The following is a 22,867-nucleotide window of genomic DNA, read 5'->3' as shown; positions in this document are numbered from 1 at the left end:
GAAGGTGTCCCTGATCTAAGGGGGATTGGGGACCAAGGAACCGAGAGGTAGGTGAAAGCTAAACTTTATCAAAGCCCTTCCCTATTGTGAAATCCCTGCATTCGGTAAACTTCTCTTTTCTCGTTTTTGCAACGGCTTGTCCCTACTGGAAAACCGCAGACCCTGCTCCCTATACCCTCCTTTATCCTGGACCCTTTACCCCTTTGTCCCTCCTACTCTTTCCTCTTCGGTCTCCAAAGTTCTAACATCCCGTTTCACGTCCGGCCAAAGAAAATCTGTTTTTAGAAACTCACTGGCTGCTTGTCCTTCCCTGGGCCCAGCAAAGCCAGGAACACCACAATGGGGAGATCGTTACTCCAGCAATCAACCTCTGGTGGCCTTGGTTTATCTAGTTAACATGCTGGGCATCTCTTGGCTTTACTCTATGGTTGTGCAGACTTGCTGTGAGGTTGCTGAAGTGACCTGAGAGAGTCTGAGGGGAGAGCTAGCATTGTTGGCCAAAGCAACCATGGATATCAGGGACCTAACGGGGGCTCTTGGAATGGGGATTAGGGTAGGATTCTCTCAGGCGCTGCCAGTGTTAAGGGCTAAAGAGACACAGCGCCCCCTAAAGGGAGTGCGGATTAAAGTTGCTAAATCAGACGGGAGGTATCACATGCCCTTCGCCCAGCCAATCGAAAATTAATAATCGCTTCCCCTGTTCCCCATGGAAACAACCCCGCCCCACTGGCCCTCCCGCCCCGTTCAGGCTTGAGGTTTTGGCGTTTTATTGAGTGTTTAAACTGACAATCAAATACTTGCGCCTTCTGGTTGGGCGCCTTGCTTCCGCTAAGCAAGCTAGTACACTGATTGGTCAGTAGAGCAATAGCTGGCACCTGGTAGTCCAATAACCCCCATCCTGGGCGGCGCCTCATGAGGGCGTAGGGCCAATCAGCGGCGGCGTTGCTTTTGCGGCTCCACGTCGGCACCGGCTGCGGGGCAAGATGGAGGCGCTGATTTTGGTAGGAGCCGGGGGGGCAGCTGGGATACTGCGGTGTCCACAGGGGCCGGGAGTAGGGGTTCAACTTGACTGGGAGTGGGGAGAAAGAGGAGTTCCGGGTAATCCTCGGGGACCGAAGGTTCTGCCGGCCTGTGGAATAAGCGTGTGGCCTAGCGCAGGAGCTAAAGCCTCGGTTTAGAGTAGAAAGCTCCGCCGGGGAGAGGGCAGAGTCGGTGGAAAGTTGAAGGGAGCACGTGGACTCTTTGAGACACATAGGATCATAAGCGCAGTGGATTGGGGTCCTTCAGGTTCCCCCTGATTCTGAGCATTGTGGATGATACCCTGATTTGAGTTTCCCCAAACCTCCAAACTCGCCCCAAATTGTAATAATAGAGGGCAGGTGTTTGTCATCACAGGCTCCTCCTGATGGTTTGACTCTGTGTTGATCATTCCGTCAAGAAACTGTTTTCTTTTTACTTCAGTTTATCCCTTTTATGTGGATTTGTCATGATGAAGAATCAGTATTCCATCCAAGTTCTGGAATACCTGATAGAGTTAGCGTGGATTTGGAATATTTTTCCAGACTCCTTATTCTGTTCTCCTTTTCCCTCCCCCATTTAAACCTTAGGAATTCTTATTGTAGGATCTGGGATGCTAACTCGCCCTCTGGTTATATGAGAATTTTGGTGGCTAAAGGGGTGTATTAGCTCCCTTGTCCATATGATCCTTTTTGCTTGTTTAAACAAATAGAATAACTCCTTCTTTAGAACTGGACCAGAGCATTTCTCTCAAAAGGGCCCTGTTTTGCAATTTGAGGTTGTTAACACACCTCTGTGTAGGAGTTTAGCTTCCAGCTCCTTCCTTGAGTTGAACTCGAGGCCTCTTTCCTGTCTTTTTTTTTTCCTTCAGCTCTAATACATGTACACATTCAGATCCTCAACAGGTAAAGAGAATACGGGTTTAATTCCCCTCTTTCAAAATGGCAAAGATAGAGATAATTCCTTCTCGTCATATGGGTTAGTCAAGTCTAGATAGAAAGCTTAAAATGTGAGTAGTTTTTAGTAAGATATTTTCTATACCAGGCAGTTAACCAGTATTCTTAAACAGTTAGCAGACTGGGAGAAATTCTAGGGAATTGATTTCTTTGGAAGTTTTTAGAAATTTTTAGACTGCTCCCTACATCTGTTTAGAAGGGAACCTGCTTAGAGGTAAAAGAGTGAGAGAGATGATACTTGGGGAGCCCTTTTAACAAGGGATCTGTGTGTTGTGGTGAGTTGAGGGAGTTATATGTGAAAGTCTGTCGGTCACATTTTCTTTGACCTCAGTTCTCTGTCTCTGCTTCCTCAGTGAAGTCTATTTCTTGCTTCTTCCTAATATGCATTTTGATCTGTACCTAAGATGCCGCATTCACAGATCCTTGCTAACCGGGTCAGGTACCCCTGAACTTTGCTTTAAAAACCATACTGATTCTTTGTTGTGAGGAACCTATGTAATAGGGTTAGGGGAAACCCAGGTATAGGGAAAAGAGCTTGCTCAAGGAAGCACAGTGTCAAAATTAGGATTAGATTCTGGTTCCTAATCGTCCCAGAGCAAGTCCCTCTCTGATGATAGCACACCATGGGCTTTCCACCTCTTCTATATGCAAAATTGTACTTTCATCCATCAGTTACATAAAGCTTTTGTTGGGGACGAAGTGCCAACAGGTATCAGTTCTTGTGCTGGTCTCCAGGATTCTTAGGATATTCAACTAGTATTTTCCTTCCTCTGTGTTGGTTCTGTCCAACATTTTTTGTTTTTTGCTCTTTACAATTTGAATATATTTTGAGGCTGCAGAATTTTTGTGTGCATGTGTGAGGAAGATTAGCCCTGAGCTAACATCTGTTGCCAATCCTCCTCTTTTTGCTGAGGACTGTTGGCCCTGGGCTAACATCTGTGCCCATCTTCCTCTGCTTTATATGGGATGACGCCACAGCATGGCTTGACAAGCGTTGCGTTGGTCTGCCCCCGGGATCCGAACCTGCCAACGCTGGCCCGCCAAAGCTGAGCATATGAACTTAACTGCTGTGCCACCAGGCCGTCCTCTGGCCCGCAGAATTTATATACCTTTCTCACCATTCCAGCCCTTCTCAACTGGAGTTCCGGGAGAGAATTAAGCCTTAATGCCCTAAGGCATTCATTGTGTGTTATGAGTCAACTTCTTTCCTCTGTATCCACAAAGGCACTAGTTTCGTACCGCCCATGGGAGAAGCGAGAAAATAATTTAAATAATTTTCGGTCGTTCATATGAGGAACCCTAGTTGAGAATCAGGTGATATTTCCTGAATTTTTATTTCTCTTCTCACTAGACTCACATGCTGGCCTACAAAATTTAGCTCCATCTGATACAGAATCACCCTTCCTCACTGCTCCTTTTAATCGCATCCCTTCGTCTGTCAACTCAGCAGCATCTCCTTATTCTTAGGTTACCATCTTCATTATGAAAAGTATGAGGAATCCCTGGATCTTACCTTACCTCTCTACTGAACTAAAGAGTTTACTGTGCCCAGATGGTGCTTACCAAGCCACTCTTTAGAGAGGACAGACACCTTCTAAAATTCCTTTAGGCTTCCTTCTTTCACATTTCTATTTCCTGGTTTGGCTGGACCTCTGAGGAAATCTGATCAAAGCATATTTTTCTATCCTCACCTCTGCAAGGCACACAGCCATAGGACATTGAGAAGAAGGGAAGGGTAAGCTAGAAGGGGGTCAAGAAGAACCATCAATCGAAATTTGATCCGATTATGGGAATTTCTAAATACCAGTAGGTTCCCTTCATTTAGGTACTTTACAATGGGTCACCTTTCTTTCTTTTTTTTTTTTAATTTTATTTATTTATTTTTTCCCCCAAAGCCCCAGTAGATAGTTGTATGTCACAGCTGCACATCCTTCTAGTTGCTGTATGTGGGACGCGGCCTCAGCATGGCCGGAGAAGCGGTGCGTCGGTCCGCGCCCGGGACGGCCCGGGCCGCCAGCAGCGGAGCGCGCGCACTTAACCGCTAAGCCACGGGGCCGGCCCTACCTTTCTTTCTTGAATTAAGTAATCTTGCCCTAGCTTTTCAAGCAGATTTGTCTAATCTTTCTCAGTTCTCCTTATAGTCTCTAAGGGAAGAGACCCTTTCATCTCCTTCATTCCCAATGCTTAATAATAATGCTCCCAGCCTGCATCTGTGGACTCAGCTTCCCCTCTCCTGCTGTTTTCTGCTGGTTCTCCCTTTCTTAGTTGTGAATGGAGAGAGATCTCTGCAGGTCACCATTCTCCATTAATAACCCAGGAATCTTAAAGATAATGACTATCCCCTTCTTCCCTTCCCCTTTACCTTTTTTTCTCAAAGTGGAATTACTGTAGCAGTCTAGATTCTTAAATCTTTCCTCATAGGTTTCATTTTTCCTAATCCTCTCTGGATTCACTTGCTGAGTGTTTTTCCATTGCTTTACGGACTAGACTTAACTCTGTCCTTTCTCTCCCCTTAATAACATTTTTGTCCTAAAACAATGACCAAATCCCGAATTGTAAGCCTCATTCAAAAACCAGGGCATCCAAAGTGCACAACAGCATGTGTGTATATAGAGGAGGAAACTATGCAGAATACATCAATGACTCTTAAAGGTTGATATTGCTCTGTGGCCTTCGCTTCCTGAATCATCTTAATGGGGCTTTTGTTAAATTCCTTTGGCACTAACAGTAGAAGTACTTGGCCTAAATGCCCCCTCCCCCTGCTCTGGGCAAAGGTATCAATTACATTAAGCCCCCAAAGCACTCCCATCTCGTTCCTGGCAGTCCCCTGTGCCCCTTTCCCAGCTGCGTCCTTGCCGGTGCCTGGCCCCTCCATTTCGTTAGGGGAAGCAATCTCCTCGTTCCTGCACTGTGGAGACATATTTCTCAGCTAGGGCGCGAACAGTGCCAGCACTGCCCCCGGTGAGGTCCCTGGCAGCCATAAAAATTTTTATTGTGATTATGTTGGTGTCGGGGTGTCCATCTGGGTTATTGCACACCTAGTTTAATTGATTGAAGTTTAATTTATTGACACTTCAAATTAAATGATCAGAATAAACTGTGCTGTTTCTCTGGCCGGCTTGTTTTAATGGTTGATTGCTGGAAGCAGACCTCGGCTTGAACTAAAACCCCCAAAGAGCAATTGACGTTGCTTCTAACTCTCTCCATGTCTTGCCCTCCAAGAAGACCTCGTTATAGATTTCCGACGTATTTATATATATTTTTTCCCTCTCCTTTACGGTGGTGGGAAAGAGTTGGTCCCTGGCAAGGTATAAATTATATCAAAGGTCTAGGGGAGCTGCCACATGGCCAGAAGAGGAGGAGGGGGCCTCCATGTGAAGAAAGCCAGACCCTTGAGAAGCCAAGTCTTCTCTGGGAGGCAGAGAATGAATGCAATTATCCAGATATTTGAGGGAGCCCAGTGGCAGATTTAGGGTCTTATTCATCTAGGTATTTGCTACTGTTTTTTACTTTATTGACATGAGTTGGTTAGAGTCAGGATATTTTTTTTTTTTTAAAGATTTTATTTATTTATTTTTCCCCCCCAAAGCCCCAGTAGATAGTTGTATGTCATAGCTGCACATCCTTCTAGTTGCTGTATGTGGGACACGGCCTCAGCATGGCCGGAGAAGCGGTGCGTCGGTGCGTGCCCGGGATCCGAACCCGGGTCGCCAGCAGCGGAGCGCGCACACTTAACCGCTAAGCCATGGGGCCGGCCCTAGAGTCAGGATATTGACAAGAAAACTAGTTATGGAAAGAGGAACTGGAGAAGCAAGTAAAGGATGGAGCAGGAATAAAGAATCAGTGCCAGGGCTGGCCCGGTGGCATAGCGGTTAAGTTTGCGTGCTCTGCTTCGGCGGCCCGGGGTTTGCAGGTTTGGATCCTGGGTGTGGACCTACTCATGGCTCATCAAGCCATGCTGAGGCAGCATCCCACATAGAGCAACTAGAAGGATGTACAACTATGATGTACAACCATCTACTGGCGCTTTGGGGAGAAAAAAGGAAAAAAAAGAGGAAGATTGGCAACAGATGTTAGCTCAGGGCCAATCGTCCTCAAAAAAAAAAAAAAAAGAATCAGTGCCTACCTACCCACTTATGCTAGAGTAATTAGGGACGGAAGGCCGAATGCCCACAGGCCACTGATGAAGATGGATTGGGAGATTGAGTCCATGCGCATTATAAGATGCCCATATTGGCAATGGGCCCTCTCACATTCTGCCTCGCCTGATTTTTCAAAGAACAGGCTTTCTCAGATCAGATTATTAGAGGCATTCTGTCCTTAGATTCCCTAGCCTATGTCACCTCTTCTGGTGTTTGACCACCCCCATCTCTTCAGGATGTCTTGTCTATTGTGTAACCTAAGTTATACATGCTGCCGATGAAGCCCGTGTCTCTCTATTTGGCTTTTTAATTTTCCCACTATCAAGGCAGATATCCCTGTCCACAGCCAGTTGACCTAGATAGCTCTGTCTACCGATTTTCTCCAACTCCTTTTCTATTATTTGTGTAGTTTTTAGAGGGAGACTAAAACTGGGGGAGAAGATAGCAATTCTGTCTCGGGTTGATTTGGGGAGGAAATAGACTGAAAGATGAACACAGAGGCTGTCAATTCAGTCTTTTAGAGACTAGCATTTTTTTTTTTTTTTTTTTTTTTGTGAGGGAGATCAGCCCTGAGCTAACATCCATGCTAATCCTCCTCTTTTTGCTGAGGAAGACTGGCTCTGAGCTAACATCTATTGCCAATCCTCCTCCTTTTTTTCTTTCCCAAAGCCCCAGTAAATAGTTTTTTTTTTTTTTTTTGTGAGGAAGATCAGCCCTGAGCTAACATCCATGCCAATCCTCCTCTTTTTTTGCTGAGGAAGACCGGCCCTGGGCTAACATCTGTGCCCATCTTCCTCCACTTTATGTGGGACGCTGCCACAGCATGGCCTGACAAGTGGTGCATCGGTGCGTGCCCGGGATCTGAGCCCCGGGCTGCCAGAAGCGCGGCACGCACACTTAACTGCTACGCCACAGGGCCGTCCCCCAGTAGATAGTTATACGTCATAGTTGCACATCCTTCTAGTTGCTGTATGTGGGACGCGGCCTCAGCATGGCCGGAGAAGCGGTGCGTTGGTGCGCGCCCGGGATCCAAACCCCGGGCCGCCAGTAGCAGAGTGCACGCACTTAACTGCTAAGCCACCAGGCTGGCCCAAGACTAGCTTTTTGTTTTCAGGGTGGGGTGGGGAATAAATCATGATGTAAATCATGACCAAGGACTCGTTAGAAATGGATCTAGCCCTGTTTGATTTTTCCCTTTGCTGAGTGATATTTAAACGAGGGCTCTTGGATTACCAAACTGGGAAGGCTGGAAGTTCTCATGTTGCCCTCAGGGCTCAGGTGTGGAGTACTCTGATTTCTGATTGTTCAGTTCATCTCTCTTCCTAGCAGTGCTGCTTGCTTTGTCCCACATTTCTGTAATTTTCACTTCCATAATAGTTGAAGTAGTAGGGACTGTGTGACCCCGGGGCAAAAAATTCTCCAGACAGGCTTTCTGAATTTTAAGAAAGGACCTGAGATTTTGCATTCCTGAAGAGCTTGGGGCTTGGTTGTCTTTGTCCTGCCTATCTCATAGCCACCAAATTTAGTCACTGAAAGCTGGATGGGTGTGTGCTGACCTTTGCTCCCCCTGCTGGCTGTGTTAGTTTTCTCCATCGTGTTTTTTGTTGTTGTTTTGTTTTTTTGTTTTTATTTATTTATTTATTTATTTTTTCCCCCCAAAGCCCCAGTAGATAGTTGTATGTCATAGCTGCATATCCTTCTAGTGCTGCAAGTGGGACGCAGCCTCAGCACGGCTGGAGAAGCGGTGCGTCGGCGTGCGCCCGGGATCGGAACCCCGGCCGCCAGCAGCAGAGCGCGCGCACTTAACCACCAAGCCACGGGGCCGGCCCATCTCCATCATGTTTATTAATTTATGAAGGCCACACACATATTTACTGCAGTCATTATTTGATGCCAGATGGAGGACAGGGGGTGATTTAGAAAAGTTTCACTCGTTTCCCCTTTTTTTCCTCTCCTCCCCACCCTATCTTATTATCCTCAGAGAGAATCTCATTTACTTCTTAACCTAGCTCTATGAACTCTTGGAAATCATAAAAATTTGTGAATGGGTATTTTTCTGGTAACAAGGTCCATAGATTTCATCCACGTATCAAAGGGGTCTGCTGTAACTCAAAAAAGGTATTAACTTTACTGATCTAGGTCAAACCTCTCATTTCTCTGATGAGGAGTCCCAGAGAAAGGTAGAACTTGAATTAAGGGCTGCTCCAGACTATACCACAAGGATTTTAGAAGTTGAGAGAGATTTTCTCCTGTAGTGTCAGAGTTCTTGGTGACTGTGCTTTCACATTTTGTATCTGTGTCAGATAGGAAGATTCTTTCTGGGTGTCTCTTCCTGCCGTCGGTTCTTCCTTCCTAAGACGTGTTCATTTTTCTCTTTATGACCAATATTTGGTCTCATATCAGCTGGGTAATGTTGTGTGGTACCTGTGGCTCCTCGTCTTTCCTGAGCTGTGTTTGAACCTAAGCAAACGCTGGGTAATACGTGCTTTCCTGTCAAAGCCCTTAGCTAATTCTTCTTTTCATCTGAAGTCCCTAGGCCTGTGGCTGGCAAATTGGAGCTCTCAACCCCAGAGGAGCTTTTTATTTTAAAGACGTTGGCACAGAGTCAGGGAGCAAAATACCTGCTTAGCCATTTGGAGCTGGGAGTGGTATCTAGGAATTTCTCCTTCTAGTTTATACTGTCTTGGTTTTACTTTATAAATAGAGTCGATGGAAGAGCATCTTGTTTCTTGTTGATCAAGACCTATTGCCAAGCCAGGGTACTACTTTTTGGCATGGCCATAAAGATTTCTTTGTACGTAGAGAATGAAGAACTTTCTAGGAGTCTCAAGCAGATTCTTACTTATGCCCTTTCAGCTCTGTGGATAGCATCCTGTAACTCCACAAAGGCTTCCTGGTTCCCTCTCCCCGCCCCCAAATGAATCAAATAAAGTAATTAATCATAGCCCCCGAAATATCCTGTCTACCTGCTCCAAACACTCCCCAGTCCTCTTCTGGCAGCATATCACCATTTTACCCCAGAGTGACCTCTTACTGTATACTTTGTGAACAGACGTAATTCAGTGCTTCTTCAGAGCCCATCTCTCCTAGTTTGACTTACAAGACGCACAAATAGAGCGCTTTTATCCACAGCTGCCTTCTTAATATTTTTGCTAATGCCTGTAATCTTGAGGAAGCTGCAAGTCATCTGAAGGCCCACAGGGGGCAGCACTAGGAATGATTCTTCCCCTCTGGTCCTTTCTGTGCTGGGGGAGGGGGTAGTGGGAGATGTTGATATTTTTCACCAGGCTTCAGAAGCCCCTGATTGAGATCAGAGATTCCTTTGCAGCAGGCTAGTTACTTGTTCAGTGTTGTTTCAGCTCTCCTGAGGAGCCCAATCCAGTTTTTACACACCAATCTGCCTACACATCATTTCCAGGCACCATTAGCATTTGAGGTGAAGTTCTGTTATACACTCAGGCTGTGGCTCTCTGAAAGTCAGTGCATCACAGAACTTTGTCTCGAAAGCTTTCTAGCAGCTACCCATTTGGGAGTGGGAGGGAAGAATAGACCTTTTAAATCCTTTGAACATGGCCCTAAGCTTACAGGGTCTTTCTCAATAATCAGCATTTAATGTGTTACCAGGGTTAAGCCTAGTCCATTGTCCAGGAAGCCCATTTCTCAATAGCTGGGAGTTATTTATAAACTTGCCCTTTGCAAAAACTTTAAATGAAATTACATTATCAGTAATGGTTGCTGGGACCTTTAAACTGGCTGGTTTTATGGTATGAGAGGAACTCCTGGCCCTCCCCACTCTGAGAGGTAAAGGCCCCAGGCTGAAGTGGAACCAGCTACAGTCAGGAGGTGGCAGGAGGAGTAAAGGAGAAGCTGCTGGCTCCAGCTGTAGCCGAATGGAGAATTAAAGCAGCATTTAAGCTCTTGCCTAGATTCTCAGCTTTATTTAGTGTGATTATTCCTTTGGAAGTTTAAAATGACCAGCCTTTTCTCTAGTCCCTACTCGCTTCAGAGCTGTAATAAGTCAGATCTGGTCTTCTCCTTGCCTTCCTTTACCTGTCTTTTATCCTTCCCAGGAAGATCCAGTGTCTCTATTTTGGGGGTTTCCTTGAAAACATCTCCTAGGAAGCCAGTGAAAAGAGCCAGGAGCAGAACCCAGGAATCTGTCTCTCTCTTTGCCAGCTGTTTTAGGCATTCACACCCCATTGGCCACAAAGGATATTGTCTGACTCTCCTAGTTTGCTGGTGGCCGTAAGATTTTTTTCTTTTCTTTGGGATCCCATTCTTTCTAGAGTTGCCAGACTCTATGGCTGCAAGAACCAGTTACCTCTGCCAGATCAGTGCCCAGTATAAACCGTTAGGAACCTCTCTAAGGTTGCTATGAATGTGGGTGGAGGAACAGAGCCAAACATTTCCAGGGAAAAGCTTGTGGGAAAAATGATTTCTTCTAAATTTCCTTCCCTGGGGACTTCTTTTCCTCTCTTAAGGAGATTCGTTCCCATTGGTGTCTCCCTTTTGGTGAACTGAGGATCCAACTTGCTATTGCATTGAGCCTGCCTTATGGGAAGATCTTTCTGTGGGGAATTACGGGTTAGGAAAGATGCTCTATTTGTGACCTTTTAGATGAGACTCTAGAGGACTTCCCTCTGCTAGACACAGAGTCCCTTAGTTTGAGAGAGTGCTTATTCCAGAGAGTAATGTGTATAGGTTGGGCATCTCTAAGGAGTGTTTATCAGAGGAGAGATAAGTTGGTAGTAATGTCACCCAAAATGGCCACACCAGAAAATCTCCCTATACTCTTAGTGGAGTCTAATTATAAGAGGGTCCCCTAGATGCTTACTGCATCAAGAAATTTTTATTTTATTCCCCGACTTCATTTATTTTCATAATCATTCAACAAATATTGAGAGTTTAGTATGTGGCAGGCATTGTTCTGGGAACTTGGAATAAATGAGTGAACAAAACACAAAAATTGTTGTCCTCAAGAATTCAAGCGGGGAAAGCCTAACAGTCTTCATCACCCTGTCGTCAAAAGATGAGGTTCCCTTTACTCTCATTAACTCCCCAAGCCAGGGTTGGTTCTTGCATAGAATCATAAAGCTCCTAGAGCCTCATGGGACAGTTTACCTTTGTAGAGGCTGCAGTTTCTGGATCCTTGGCAATGATTCTTTCCTCCTCACTCTTGGCTCTTTGTTAAACACATGCTTGGAGAATATGTTTGGCCCTGGGAGGACTGGGGTTTTCTAAGTAAGGCCAGGAAAGGGGGGTAGCAAAGCAACAGCCGTGTCTCATAACACAGGACAGGCATAGCAATGGTAAGGAATGTTGGTTAGAAAGTCAAAGAATGTGAGCCTGCAGACACCTTCCATCCACATACCACTGCCTCCCTCGGCTTCCTCTCCTGGTTAGCTGGTTCCCTGGAAGTTGCAGTAGCAGAAGACCTTTTGCAGAGTGATATGCTTTGCTGTTGTTTGAGTTTGAGTGTAAAGGCTGTGATTCCTTTATGCGAGTCAGTATCCTCAGAGTTTGGTAGTGAAAGAACACTCCCCTCCTGCTTGTTATCTCCAGGCCCCACCCCAGAGTGTTTCTTAGATGGATCCTCTTCTTACTGCTTCTTAACTCCCTCAAAATTCAGATTGGTTTTGTCTTGGCAAGTTAAGTGGTGGTGGTTTGGGGTGTAGTAGAGGAATTGGGATCATAGGGAAGTCTTGGAAGATGGATGTCTCATTGGGCTGCATTCAGACCTGGTGTGTCTGTGTGCATGAGTGTGCGCCTGCACATGCGTGCTCATTTCCCTCTGCTCAGTGTGTGGGTGGTTTAGGGAAGGCTTGCTTTATGCCTCTGCATTGCTACTGCATCGGGACTGCAGAAACCTCCAAGTACACTAGGGCGTTCAACCCTGTTTTCAAATAGCCTCGTGCAGTGCCTATTAATTAATCTGGTCACATTGCATACCTACCTGTGCATGGGAGACCAGGGAGGGAAGGTAATTTGGAAAATAACTGTAGCATAATTTTGGAAATAACAGCATGACCTACCTTGATTAAGCTCTCTGTGAGTCTGGCTCAGAGAAACTGTTTCTCTGATGCTGCTCTGGAGTCCTTTGTTGAAATGCCCCCTTCCTCGATTCAGTTTGTTCACCACTTGGTCATTCTCAGTGGGAAATGTCAAAATCTAACCAGGTTGGGATAGGGGACATACAGAGGCACCTCTATATCTCCTTGCAGCCCTAGTGGGACTAAGGGAAGGTATCTGGTTTGCCAGTGGTGGCAGGAGCCTTCAGGACTGAAGGTATGTTCATATCTCTTCAGGAACCCTCCCTGTATACTGTCAAAGCCATCCTGATTCTGGACAATGATGGAGATCGACTTTTTGCCAAGGTAAGATTCCCTTTCACATTAGTTTAGGAGCAAGAGGACGTCGTGTTCTGAGATTTGGATCTTGGGACTGGCCTTGTGAACTCATATTCCTCAATACTATATTTTTGAGAGTTCTTCTCCGTTCCTGTGACTACTGCAGGTAAAACCCCAACTGCTTCTGTCTCTTAGTCCCCTGCTTCCCTACCTGCCATCCTCAGACTGACCTCCTCTGTTCTCAGCAGCAGAGCAGGGAAAAGCTTTGGAACCTTGGTTTCTGAACAAAGCAGTGTCTGGATGTGAGAAGCAGCCTGCCCATGCCCATCACTCTGTCCCTTTCCCTTCTGCCTTGTCACCCTGCCTGGGTTTTTCCAGGGAATTCTCTTGCAGTTCCTGGGTTCCAGCCCTGGGTCTGCAGTCACCACCAAGCTTGTTACCTCCTGACTTCCCCAGTGTGATGTTCCTAACTTTGGATCTATTGAAAGAGAGGAGAAAGGACACTCCTATCCTCTCCCTCCATATTCCCCCCCTCCTGTAGAAATTTTTTCTGTCCCTGGTGTATTAGCTCTGGGTGAGCATAGCATAAATCAATCAGCAGGTAGAGATTAGTTTAGAATTCACCAGCTGTTCCTCCCTGTAATTGGATGTAACTATGCAGGACACCTTTTGAAACAGTTATCCAGTTACTAAATGCCAGACCTGTCACAGGTCTTCAGCTGACTGCGACGGATTAGCCCCTAAAGAGCAGAGCGATTTAGCAGCCTGCATCTCCGCCCCTGTGCCAGGGAGAGCTTGGGAGTGGGCTCAGCAACGTGCCAGACTGCCTCCTGCTTCTTTCAGTTTGCAGAAAAGAAAGCTAAGATATGAGAGAGCCTCTGGGAGGGCTTGCCTTTCTTTAGAGTAGGTTTTTGTAGCCTTTCCCCATTCCTCAGCTTCATACAGTGAGTCAGGGTCTGAAAGAAGTGCTCTGTGCTTCGGTGCCTTTGTGTTCTCTAGCACTGCTCCCCAACAGGGGGTAGCTCCTAGGAAGCACTCAATGGGGATGGTCTCAGGATTGCTCTCCTAGAATGCAGACGGGCAGAGCCCCATCTCAGGCTCATAGGCCTCTGCCCTTACAGTCATAGAAATGTGAGGTGGGGTTGCTTACAGCAGGGTCCTTAACATTTCTTTTTTATATTTGATTACTCACTGCCCGTTTCCTGCCTGTCTAATTCCTCCTTCTTCATGTCAGTATTTCTCCCTCACCTCATGCGTTGAAGGAGAGAAATCTAAGATCCAGGGCAAAACACAGTCACTAATCATTCTGGGCTCCCAGCTCTAATGACCCAACCCGTCTCCCTTTTCCTCTGACCAGTACTATGACGACACCTACCCCAGTGTCAAGGAGCAAAAGGCCTTTGAGAAGAACATTTTCAACAAGACTCATCGGACTGACAGTAGGTGGTTTTCCTTTCACTACTCCCTGGATTGGGGGAACCATGGTGGGGAGGGGGTGGCGGCAGGACTGCAGAGAAAGAATAAAATGACTCTGCCTCCTTTTTCTCTTTTTTCCTCCTCCCCTCATATAATAAACTCTTCAGAAATGTAATGGGGAGGTGAGTGTACCTCACGCGGGAATACCGTGCTGGAAGGTTGGCTGTTAGCTACCTGTCTAGTCTCTGGATTTATGAGCCTCACTTGACAAATTTAACTGCAGCTCTGCTTATTGTACCGCATCCATTAGGGCAGGTAAATGGAAGTCTGTAAAGGTGACCGCTCTGCATTTTCACCTCCGAAGGATCGACTAGTATCCTGTCTCATACAAGGAGGGAAATAAGGGTAATGGGGGGAGGAGGGTGGTTAGGGGAGAAGATACATTTAGACTCCCCCAAGTTTATTCTTCCCTTCTTCTGCTGTCACTCGAAAAGAAAAAGCAGGTCAACTTCAGTCTTTGGGGGTGATTATGACCTACCTTACCTCAGCCCCAAAGAGCTGGGTACCAGGAGTTCATGGTAACTCCTTCCATCCTACTTCCTTGTCTCAGGCCACCCACTGTTTCCACCTTTTCCCCCACAGGTGAAATTGCCCTCTTGGAAGGCCTGACTGTGGTATACAAAAGCAGCATCGATCTCTATTTCTATGTGATTGGCAGCTCCTATGAAAACGAGGTGAGAATCCTCACCCCTCTTTGCTATGTCTGATACCACTTCCTAAACTGCAGGCAGGATGTAGTCACTGGTTCTAGGCCCTCTGACTTCTGACCGGGCTAATGAATTTGTCGGAGATCCCTGCGGGCTTCACAAACATGGCATAGCAAATGAATCAACCTAGAATGGACGTTTTCCTAGATCTCTCTTTTATCTCCATGTAGGAGACACCATATCTATTTTATTTTTTTTTTTAAAGGTTTTATTTATTTATTTTTTCCCCCCAAAGCCCCAGTAGATGGTTGTATGTCATAGCTGCACATCCTTCTAGTTGCTGTATGTGGGACGAAGCCTCAGCATGGCCAGAGAAGCGGTGCATCGGTGTGCGCCCGGGATCCGAACCCGGGCCACCAGCAGCGGAGTGCTCGCACTTAACCGCTAAGCCACAGGGCCGGCCCACACCATATCTGTTTTAATACAACATATAATATCAATGGCCTTCCCTGGATATTGTTTTTCAAGATTGATTTCTGAGCTGTGGTCAAGGTTGGGGGCATGCTTGCTCATGCTATGAAGGTTCTATACCTGAGTTTGGGTCAGTTAGCCAACGTTCTTTGTCATGTTGAAGCCATATATTCTGAATGAGTCACTTGAGAAGACTGTGGGTGTAGTCCTAACCTGCTTCCTAAAAGCAGGAAAAGCTATTTACCTCAGGTAGCAACTTCTAGGAGAGTAGATAGGGAAAAATAAGCCCCCACATAATTTGAGGCAAAAGTAAAAGTTTGAGAGAACCAGCTCTTAGACTGAGCTCTTGTTGCTGTAAGTGCTTTGCAAAGTACATTGTTATTTATTTATTTGTTTTTTTAATTTTATTTATTTATGTATTTTCCCCCAAAGTCCCAGTAGGTAGTTGTATGTCATAGCTGCACTTCCTTCTAGTTGCTGTATGTGGAACACGGCCTGAGCATGGCCGGAGAAGTGGTGCGTCGACGCGCGCCCGGGATCCGAACCCGGGCCGCCAGCAGCGGAGCGCGCGCACTTAACCGCCAAGCCACGGGGCCGGCCCCTACATTGTTATTTAAACCTTACAGCACTTCTATGAGTTGTGGGCATTAGTGCCCTTGTTGTTTTGTGTGTTTTGTTTTTTGTTTTGTTTTTTTTGTGAGAGAGACTAGCCCTGAGCTCACATCCGATGCCAGTCTTCCTCTTTTTGCTGAGGAAGGTTGGCCCTGGGCTAACATCCATGCCCATCTTCCTCTACTTTATATGGGACGCCGCCACAGCATGGCTCCATAAGTGGTGCATTGGTGCGCGCCTGGGCTTCCAACCTGTGAACCCCGGGCCGCCGAAGCAGAGCGTGCGCACTTAACTGCTACGCCACCAGGCCGGCCCCATGCCCTTGTTTTATAGATGAGGAAACCAAACTGTGAGGAACCTCTGAAATTACTTGTATGTGATCTCTGTTGAACTGCAAAAGTGGCAGTTTCATGTGGGTCAGTTAATAACTTTCCAGGCTCACACATCTAGAAATGGCTCAGCTGGGATTTAAGCCCAGATCTGCCTGACTCCAAAGCCCATGCTCTTTCCACTGACTCTCTGACCTTAGCTATTGCTTGGTTAATGATTTCTCTACCTAAGACATCAAGTAACACATATACAGTTGGTAAAGACATGTAGACGACTATAACAGGAAAGTTCTGTTTGAACAGTCTGATGAAAGAGAGACCTCAAATTGTGGGATCATGTAGCAGAATTTATTTTTGTGACAAACCACAGGTCCTCTTCCTGTTTTGCTCTCACTTCCACCCTGTGCTTTTGGTCCTTTATGAAAGCCTGTGTCTTTTGATGCTCAATGAATTAGAGAGTTTTGTTTTCAGGTAGCAGCTTTCAGGGCCTTGAACTTTATCCTTCTGCTTCTTCTGTCTCCCAACAGCTGATGCTTATGGCTGTTCTGAACTGCCTGTTCGACTCATTGAGCCAGATGCTGAGGTGAGCAGGCCAATCTTGACATCTGTGTGGGAGAGAAAGTCACTGTTCTTCAGGCCCAGGGATTTGTGGGGGATCAGCAGAGGCTCCAGGGAGTTGATTTACCATGAGAAGTTGGGCTTATTATTTCGGAGTAATTCACACTGATGGGGAGGACTGGATGGAGAGTATGGCCCCCCCGGGGAATAATTCTCTTAAGAAAAGGGATGGGAAGGAGCAGAATCTTCACCTCTGTGTCTACTCTTGTATTCCCTGGTGGCTGTGTCACAGTTCTGAGCACCCTCAAGGTGCTTTCCTGGCCTTCACTCTTTACATTAGTGATATGGAAAGGGCAAGCATAGGGAAATGTCCCAGATGAAACATTAGTACCTTGGGAATGGAGGCAACACTCCCAATTTTTCACTTCTAGCACTTAGTTTTTCCCTTCTATAGAATAGGAAGAATGTGCCATTTACCCTCTCCTCCCCTTCTGCCTCCCCACCAGCCCTCTGTTCCCTGTGTAGATGGGCATAGAAAAGATATAAGAGACTTTTCCTGAAAACATCCAGGGCTCTGAACTTCATTCCCCCAGCAGCTCCCAAGTGGACCAGTACAGACCGCCATCCGGAGCAGAACAGCAGGCGCTCTCAGCCCCACAAAATCAGCAGGGTGAATGGCTCAGATTTCCTCAGGAAGGGGATGATTTATTTCTTAGCCAGGTGAATGAACAGACTTCATTTCAGTGATCTAGTGAAAGAGTCAAACTGACGGATGTGACTGGCCACATGCACCAACCACCGGATCTGAGGCTGGTGGATGTGGGCCCTGACCGTGCCCAGCCCCTAGTTGGGCTGCTTTTCAAGGCCTGAGCAGAGCTGGTGAGGGAGGCGGAGACGGGGAGTTGAGAGAGGCTTAGAAGGTTTGTCAGAGCTTTCGTATAAATAGAGTTTGCACTCTACCCCTCCTCACCTCCTGCCACCTCCAGGTTGAGTTTTAGCTCTATTTCCTTTTTCCACCCTCTGATGTCAGTGTTTATGAGCAATGTCATGAACATCATCATGGCAGGTAGGAAAGGAACAATAGCTCTGGATAATCAACCCTTGAATAGTCAGAAATTGACAGTATTTTTCAATCTCTTTCCTGACATTCCTTTTTTTTTTTTTTTTTTTTTTGTGAGGAAGATCAGCCCTGAGCTAACATCCATGCTAATCCTCCTCTTTTTGCTGAGGAAGACCGGCCAGCTCTGAGCTAACATCTATTGCCAGTCCTCCTCCTTTTTTTCCCCAAAGCCCCAGTAGATAGTTGTATGTCATAGTTGCACATCCTTCTAGTTGCTGTATGTGGGACGTGGCCTCAGCATGGCCAGAGAAGCGGTGCGTCGGTGCGCGCCTGGGATCCGAACCTGGGCCGCCAGTAGCGGAGTGCGCACACTTAACCGCTAAGCCACGGGGCTGGCCCTTTCCTGACATTCCTGATCCTTATTCAGTAAATAAGAGTGGGAAGGGGTATAGAGTAGATTAGTGAAAAAGTTCTTATTTTCTTATTTACTTCTTTGTCTATGTGATTGCTGGAGACATTTATTGGTCTAGTTTAGGATCCTCAACTCAGACAGTGTCCTAGGATTCCTTTCACACACAGGCTTGTTTTTCTCTTCTCTTGGGGACTCAGGAAAAATGTAGAAAAGCGAGCTCTGCTGGAGAACATGGAGGGGCTCTTCTTGGCTGTGGATGAAATCGTAGATGGAGGGTGAGTTCTCTGACCTGCTTGGACCTCCCTGTATCCCGGGTGAGGGGGTGGGGTAACTGCCCCTGTCCTAAGGCAAATGGCCTGAGTGACCAGAGCATCCCCACAGTCAGTTGGTCCTTCAGGACAGAGTGAATGATGGTCTCTTCTTTGTCTTTTTAGGGTGATCCTAGAGAGTGATCCCCAGCAAGTGGTGCACCGGGTGGCATTAAGGGTAAGCAGGGGTTGCTCCCCTCCATCCCCCCATCCACTCACCCTCCAGGGCCAGACCTGCTACATGTATCTAAGGGTCGGGGCTTGTAGAATACATACAGCTGTCTCCTTCCCTTTCCAATTCTCATTGTCTCAAAGGAGGGAAGCAGAAGGAACGGATTTCTGCCCCTAGCCACGTACCTGGCATCTGATACAGTCTTTGCACAGAGTGGACATTTAATGCATACATACTGAATCAAAGATGAAATAAAAGAAACTTTAATATTGATGGTTCTGAAACTATAAAGGAACTTGAGGTTGGCTTATTCTTCCTTTGGGGATGGATCCCAGTCATCTGAGGCAGAGGAGTGTCTTCCTTGTCTTTTAAAGTCTTGTTATAACTGAGGAAAACACCTCTCCATTGGCAAGTACTTATCTGCCTCAGTCCAAATAACCTCAGTCTTTTTTGGTGCTAGTGATATCAGAAAGGGGCCTCTGAGTTAACCACAGAAGGCTCCAAGTCTGCTGGGGAGATAATGGTGGGTGCAGAGAGAGCCTGCCCACAAATTGTGGGGGTGCAGAGATGTCTGAGCAAAGCAAATCTCCCCATTCACAGAATGTCTCGGCTCTAACCTCCACAGAGTGAAGGCTAACAGTGCCGGGTAATGGCAATCTTCTCCCTTAACTGCCGTGGGCTCCATTTGCATAGTTTAATCTTCTCCTCTAACATATGTCTCTATGTGGCAAGAGAGAGGGTCCCCCCACCAACTCCCTCCTTCCCCTTCTCAGGCTGCTGTTGTAGCAGTTTATTTCTTCAAATTAACATGCTGTCGTTACCCATCAAGCCTTGCAGGATCCATTAAACTACCCCTGGCTCCCCCTCATCCTTTCCCTAGAGATATTGATATTCAGAGAAGGTCTTCTCTGACTAGGGAATCAGGTCTCCCCCCCCCCGCCCCCACTAGTTGAGGATCAGATAACCTGCTGATTACTTGGAATGGAATAAATCTTTTAAGAAGTCCTCCTGCCTTAAAACAGAGGATGGATGAAATGACTATTTTTTGCTCACAGGCCCTCTGGCCAAGTAAAATTGTGGCTGTACTAGTCCCTAGAAGGGACTGAGAAGTTTAGGGGATCCGCCCTTTGCTTCAGTTTAAAGGACCACTTCTTCCTTCTCCACTACCAAACTTCAATCAGGTCTTACTCCAGCTTTCTCCCACGCTGAATGCTTGTCTCTCTGCCGTAGGGTGAAGATGTCCCCCTTACAGAGCAGACCGTGTCTCAGGTATGACTTTCTCTCTTATTCCTCTCCAGATGGACTGGGTTACTAAAGAGGCTAGAATGGCATTCCACCCCAACCCATCAAGTCTGAATGAGACTAGAGACTGAAGACACATCTTCCTTGGCTCCCCTTTATTTCAGAGAACTGGGACTCATGCAGTCAAATGCTCCCTACGCCACCCCAACTCTTATCCCGGTTTCCTGTGAGCAGCGGCTGTCAGCCTTGCTCTGTACCCTTCAAACCCTCCCTGCCTGATGCCTCAGTCAGTGATTTATTCCCCAGCAGAGGCTTGCCTTAAGCAGATGGTCTGTGTGCGTGTGCACACACACACTCTCTCTCTTTCTCTTATTATTCAAATGAGGGCTAAGCTGGAAATGCATTTTCTAGAATATGCAGGTTTTGCAGATCCATCCTGCTACTTTGCAGGTAGATTGTCTATCTGATGCAGGGGCAAGGGAGGGATTCTGTTTTCTATTGACTTGGAATTCTCACCAAGAAGCCCATCTGGTTGTGGTAACCTCCCCTTTTTAACATACGTCCGGTAACCCCCAGTTTTTTCTCTCCTCCCAGGCATACCTCTTCTCTCTTCATCCCCCAGTGGATTTGAATTTTTTTGGAATTTCCCAACTGACAATCCTCTAGGGCTTTATTTTATTTATTTATTTTTTTAAAGGTCTTTATTTTGTCGTTTTTCTTTTTTTTTGTCTTTTTTTTAATTTTTTTATTTTTTCCCCTAAAGCCCCAGTAGATAGTTGTATGTCATAGGTGCATAGCCTTCTAGTTGCTGTATGTGGGACGCGGCCCCATCGTGGCCGGAGAAGCAGTGCGTCAGTGCCCGCCTGGGATCCTAACCCGGGTCGCCAGCAGCGGAGTGCACGCACTTAACCGCTAAGCCACGGGGCCGGCCCCCTCTAGGGCTTTAGAGAGCTTCTTCCCATCCCTCTAGCCTTGGGAATTTTCTATTAGCCATTCTTCTAAGGACAGGGAAGTCAAGTGAGGGGAAGGAGAGCTGCAATCCCCATTCCCACCCTGTCCCCCAGCAAGCCCCTCAGTGCCGCCCTTGTCCCTACAGGTGCTGCAGTCAGCCAAAGAACAGATCAAGTGGTCACTCCTTCGGTGAAGACCTCGCTGTTCCCAGCTCCTCACCCCCTCAGAAAATCCACGTCTGCTGTGACTTCTCATCCAGGCCCCCAACTGATGCTCTCAGGGTCATCTCGGGGATCACAGTGGATGCTTACATCTCCATCCTGTCTGTGATTGCCCCCCAAACCCCTACACACTTCCCCTTCCTTCTCACTCTCTTTTGCAGTTCTGGAAGTAAAGCTCCCAGCAGATTTGGATGCAGGGCAGGGGCAGCACCCTCTTCCTTTCTAGAATGGACTATGCTCCCATGGTCTCCAGTCCCCCGTATCTTCTCCTCAACTTCTGTGCCCTCTGCTGCAGCTACACTTCAGATCAAAGCAGGAGAAAGAATGTGCTGAGTGTTTTCCTCCCTTGCCTGTACCCGTCCTTCATCCCCACAGCGCATATGTCCAGCAAGGGAGGGAGAGAGAATTCTTTTCTGTAGAATGAGTGGGGGTGAGGAGAGGTATATCCAGTCTCATCCACAGCCCCATTTACTGGCCTCTGCATTTTCTCCCATTCCTTCTTCCTGTCCTCTCCTCCAGCCCTGGAAAAAAGATTGGGAACAGCTTGTAGGCAGGGGACAGAGTGGAAGGAGCAGTGATTTAACTTTTATTGGATAGGGCTTATAAAATTCTGTATTTCAGTCACAGCTGCATTCTTTACCCTGATCCTGGCTTATAGCTTCAAAACTGCTGTGGTCTGTGGAGTGTTCGTTGTGGGAGTGTCCGTCTCTTGGTCTGCTACCTTAACTCTCCACCTTCGCTACCCGTGGGATCTTTGCCTGGCGTGTCCTCTCCATGCCCTGGAGCAAAGCCAGTCCCTGAACTAAAACTCCATTCTAGTCTCAGGAAGAAGAGTTTCTGCTCAGAACTGGGGAGGGGTGGAATTTATGACTTGGGCCTCTGGGCTGTGTCAGTCTCCTTCGCTCCCTCACATGCATTTCACTCTTCTGCCCAGGGTCTGCAATCTCTGCCACTTAACCCTCTCCTCTCTCCACCTGAGCCTGACATCCAGGCGGTAGGGCTGGGCTCTTCCCCTCCCTAGGGCGCTGAGAGCTGCCTTTCTTCAGAAAACCTTTGGGGCTGGGATTTCCCCAGGAAGGGGGAGCATGGAACATCCACTCTTGGGTCTGACCTTTCCCCTTGACCCAAAACTTCCCACAAAAATGTCTCAAAAAACCTTCCTGACACTTAAGGGTTCTGCCCCACCCACTAACTGCCACTTCTCCAAGACTGACGTGGGCCGGATAACTGGGCGTATTTGAGGGCGTTTTTGGGTAAGAGATGTATGGAGTCAGGAGATAGCCACCTTCATATACTGGTCTGTGCAAAGAGGAATAAAACAGATTTCTTTTTCCAAACTGCCTTTGTGTGATGTTTCTGTTCCTCTTCCTCTCTTTTTGGCAGCTGCTCCTATTCCTCTAGCCCCCCCCTCACTCCCCATCTTATAATATTTCTTCCCTCCTACCTCAGAGACTCCCCAGCATTCTCCCCCACCATCCCTAATTTACGGGGCTGTTTGCCTCCTTGGCATCTCTCCGTCCCCTCGCCTGAAAATTGGCGCCAGGGGTGGGGTGGGGATGGTATTTTCTCAGTGGGAGTCCCAGGGAACTGAGTTCTCCCCACCAACCCCCCCAAAGCCAGCTGCCTGCTCCCGCCTCAGCCATTAGTAACCCGGAGACGCGCACCTGCGTGGGGGCTCTCCTCCAGCCCCTGCTCCCTTCCTGCACCTCCCACTCCTGCTCTGAAATGGCGCTGAGCGGGTTATTTATCGGAGCCAGCGCTGCTCCAGAAGGTCAGGACGGTGGTGTAAATAACCTCTTCTCGCCATTTCCCCATCCCTCCAGAGCCTGCTCCCCTCCCCCTCCTCCACCTTTATTCGCACAAATGAATGCGGCTGGGCTGGCGCAGAGCCTGGCCCTGCATCTTAATGGGGCGGTGAGCTCACAAGATGGATTTAGCTGGGGGTT

At 47.3% G+C, this 22,867-nt stretch overlaps 1 protein-coding gene across 1 annotated transcript; it reads left to right on the top strand.

Annotated features, from left to right (window-relative positions):
• The first annotated feature begins 937 nt into the window (after positions 1-937).
• COPZ1 (COPI coat complex subunit zeta 1) lies at positions 938-22,261 on the top strand. Its single transcript, XM_058558067.1, has 9 exons — positions 938-1,001; positions 12,421-12,489; positions 13,820-13,901; positions 14,521-14,612; positions 16,525-16,580; positions 18,225-18,302; positions 18,462-18,513; positions 19,738-19,776; positions 20,846-22,261. Exons 1-9 carry the CDS (start codon positions 984-986, stop codon positions 20,891-20,893), a joined length of 534 nt encoding a protein of 177 aa, XP_058414050.1. The 5' UTR covers positions 938-983; the 3' UTR covers positions 20,894-22,261.
• The last annotated feature ends 606 nt before the right edge of the window (positions 22,262-22,867 follow it).

The sequence above is a fragment of the Diceros bicornis genome, chromosome 17 (genome assembly GCF_020826845.1).
Source record: "Diceros bicornis minor isolate mBicDic1 chromosome 17, mDicBic1.mat.cur, whole genome shotgun sequence".
Taxonomy (NCBI): domain Eukaryota; kingdom Metazoa; phylum Chordata; class Mammalia; order Perissodactyla; family Rhinocerotidae; genus Diceros; species Diceros bicornis.
The sequence above is the reverse complement of the archived record's forward strand: the minus strand, read 5'-3'. Positions and strand labels throughout refer to the sequence as shown.

Excerpts from the sequence above, each read along its gene's own strand:
- COPZ1 (XM_058558067.1), top strand. Across the intron at positions 13,902-14,520 it reads CAAGACTCATCGGACTGACA|GTGAAATTGCCCTCTTGGAA; the intron begins GTAGGTGGTTTT and ends TTTCCCCCACAG. Across the intron at positions 16,581-18,224 it reads TCATTGAGCCAGATGCTGAG|GAAAAATGTAGAAAAGCGAG; the intron begins GTGAGCAGGCCA and ends TTGGGGACTCAG.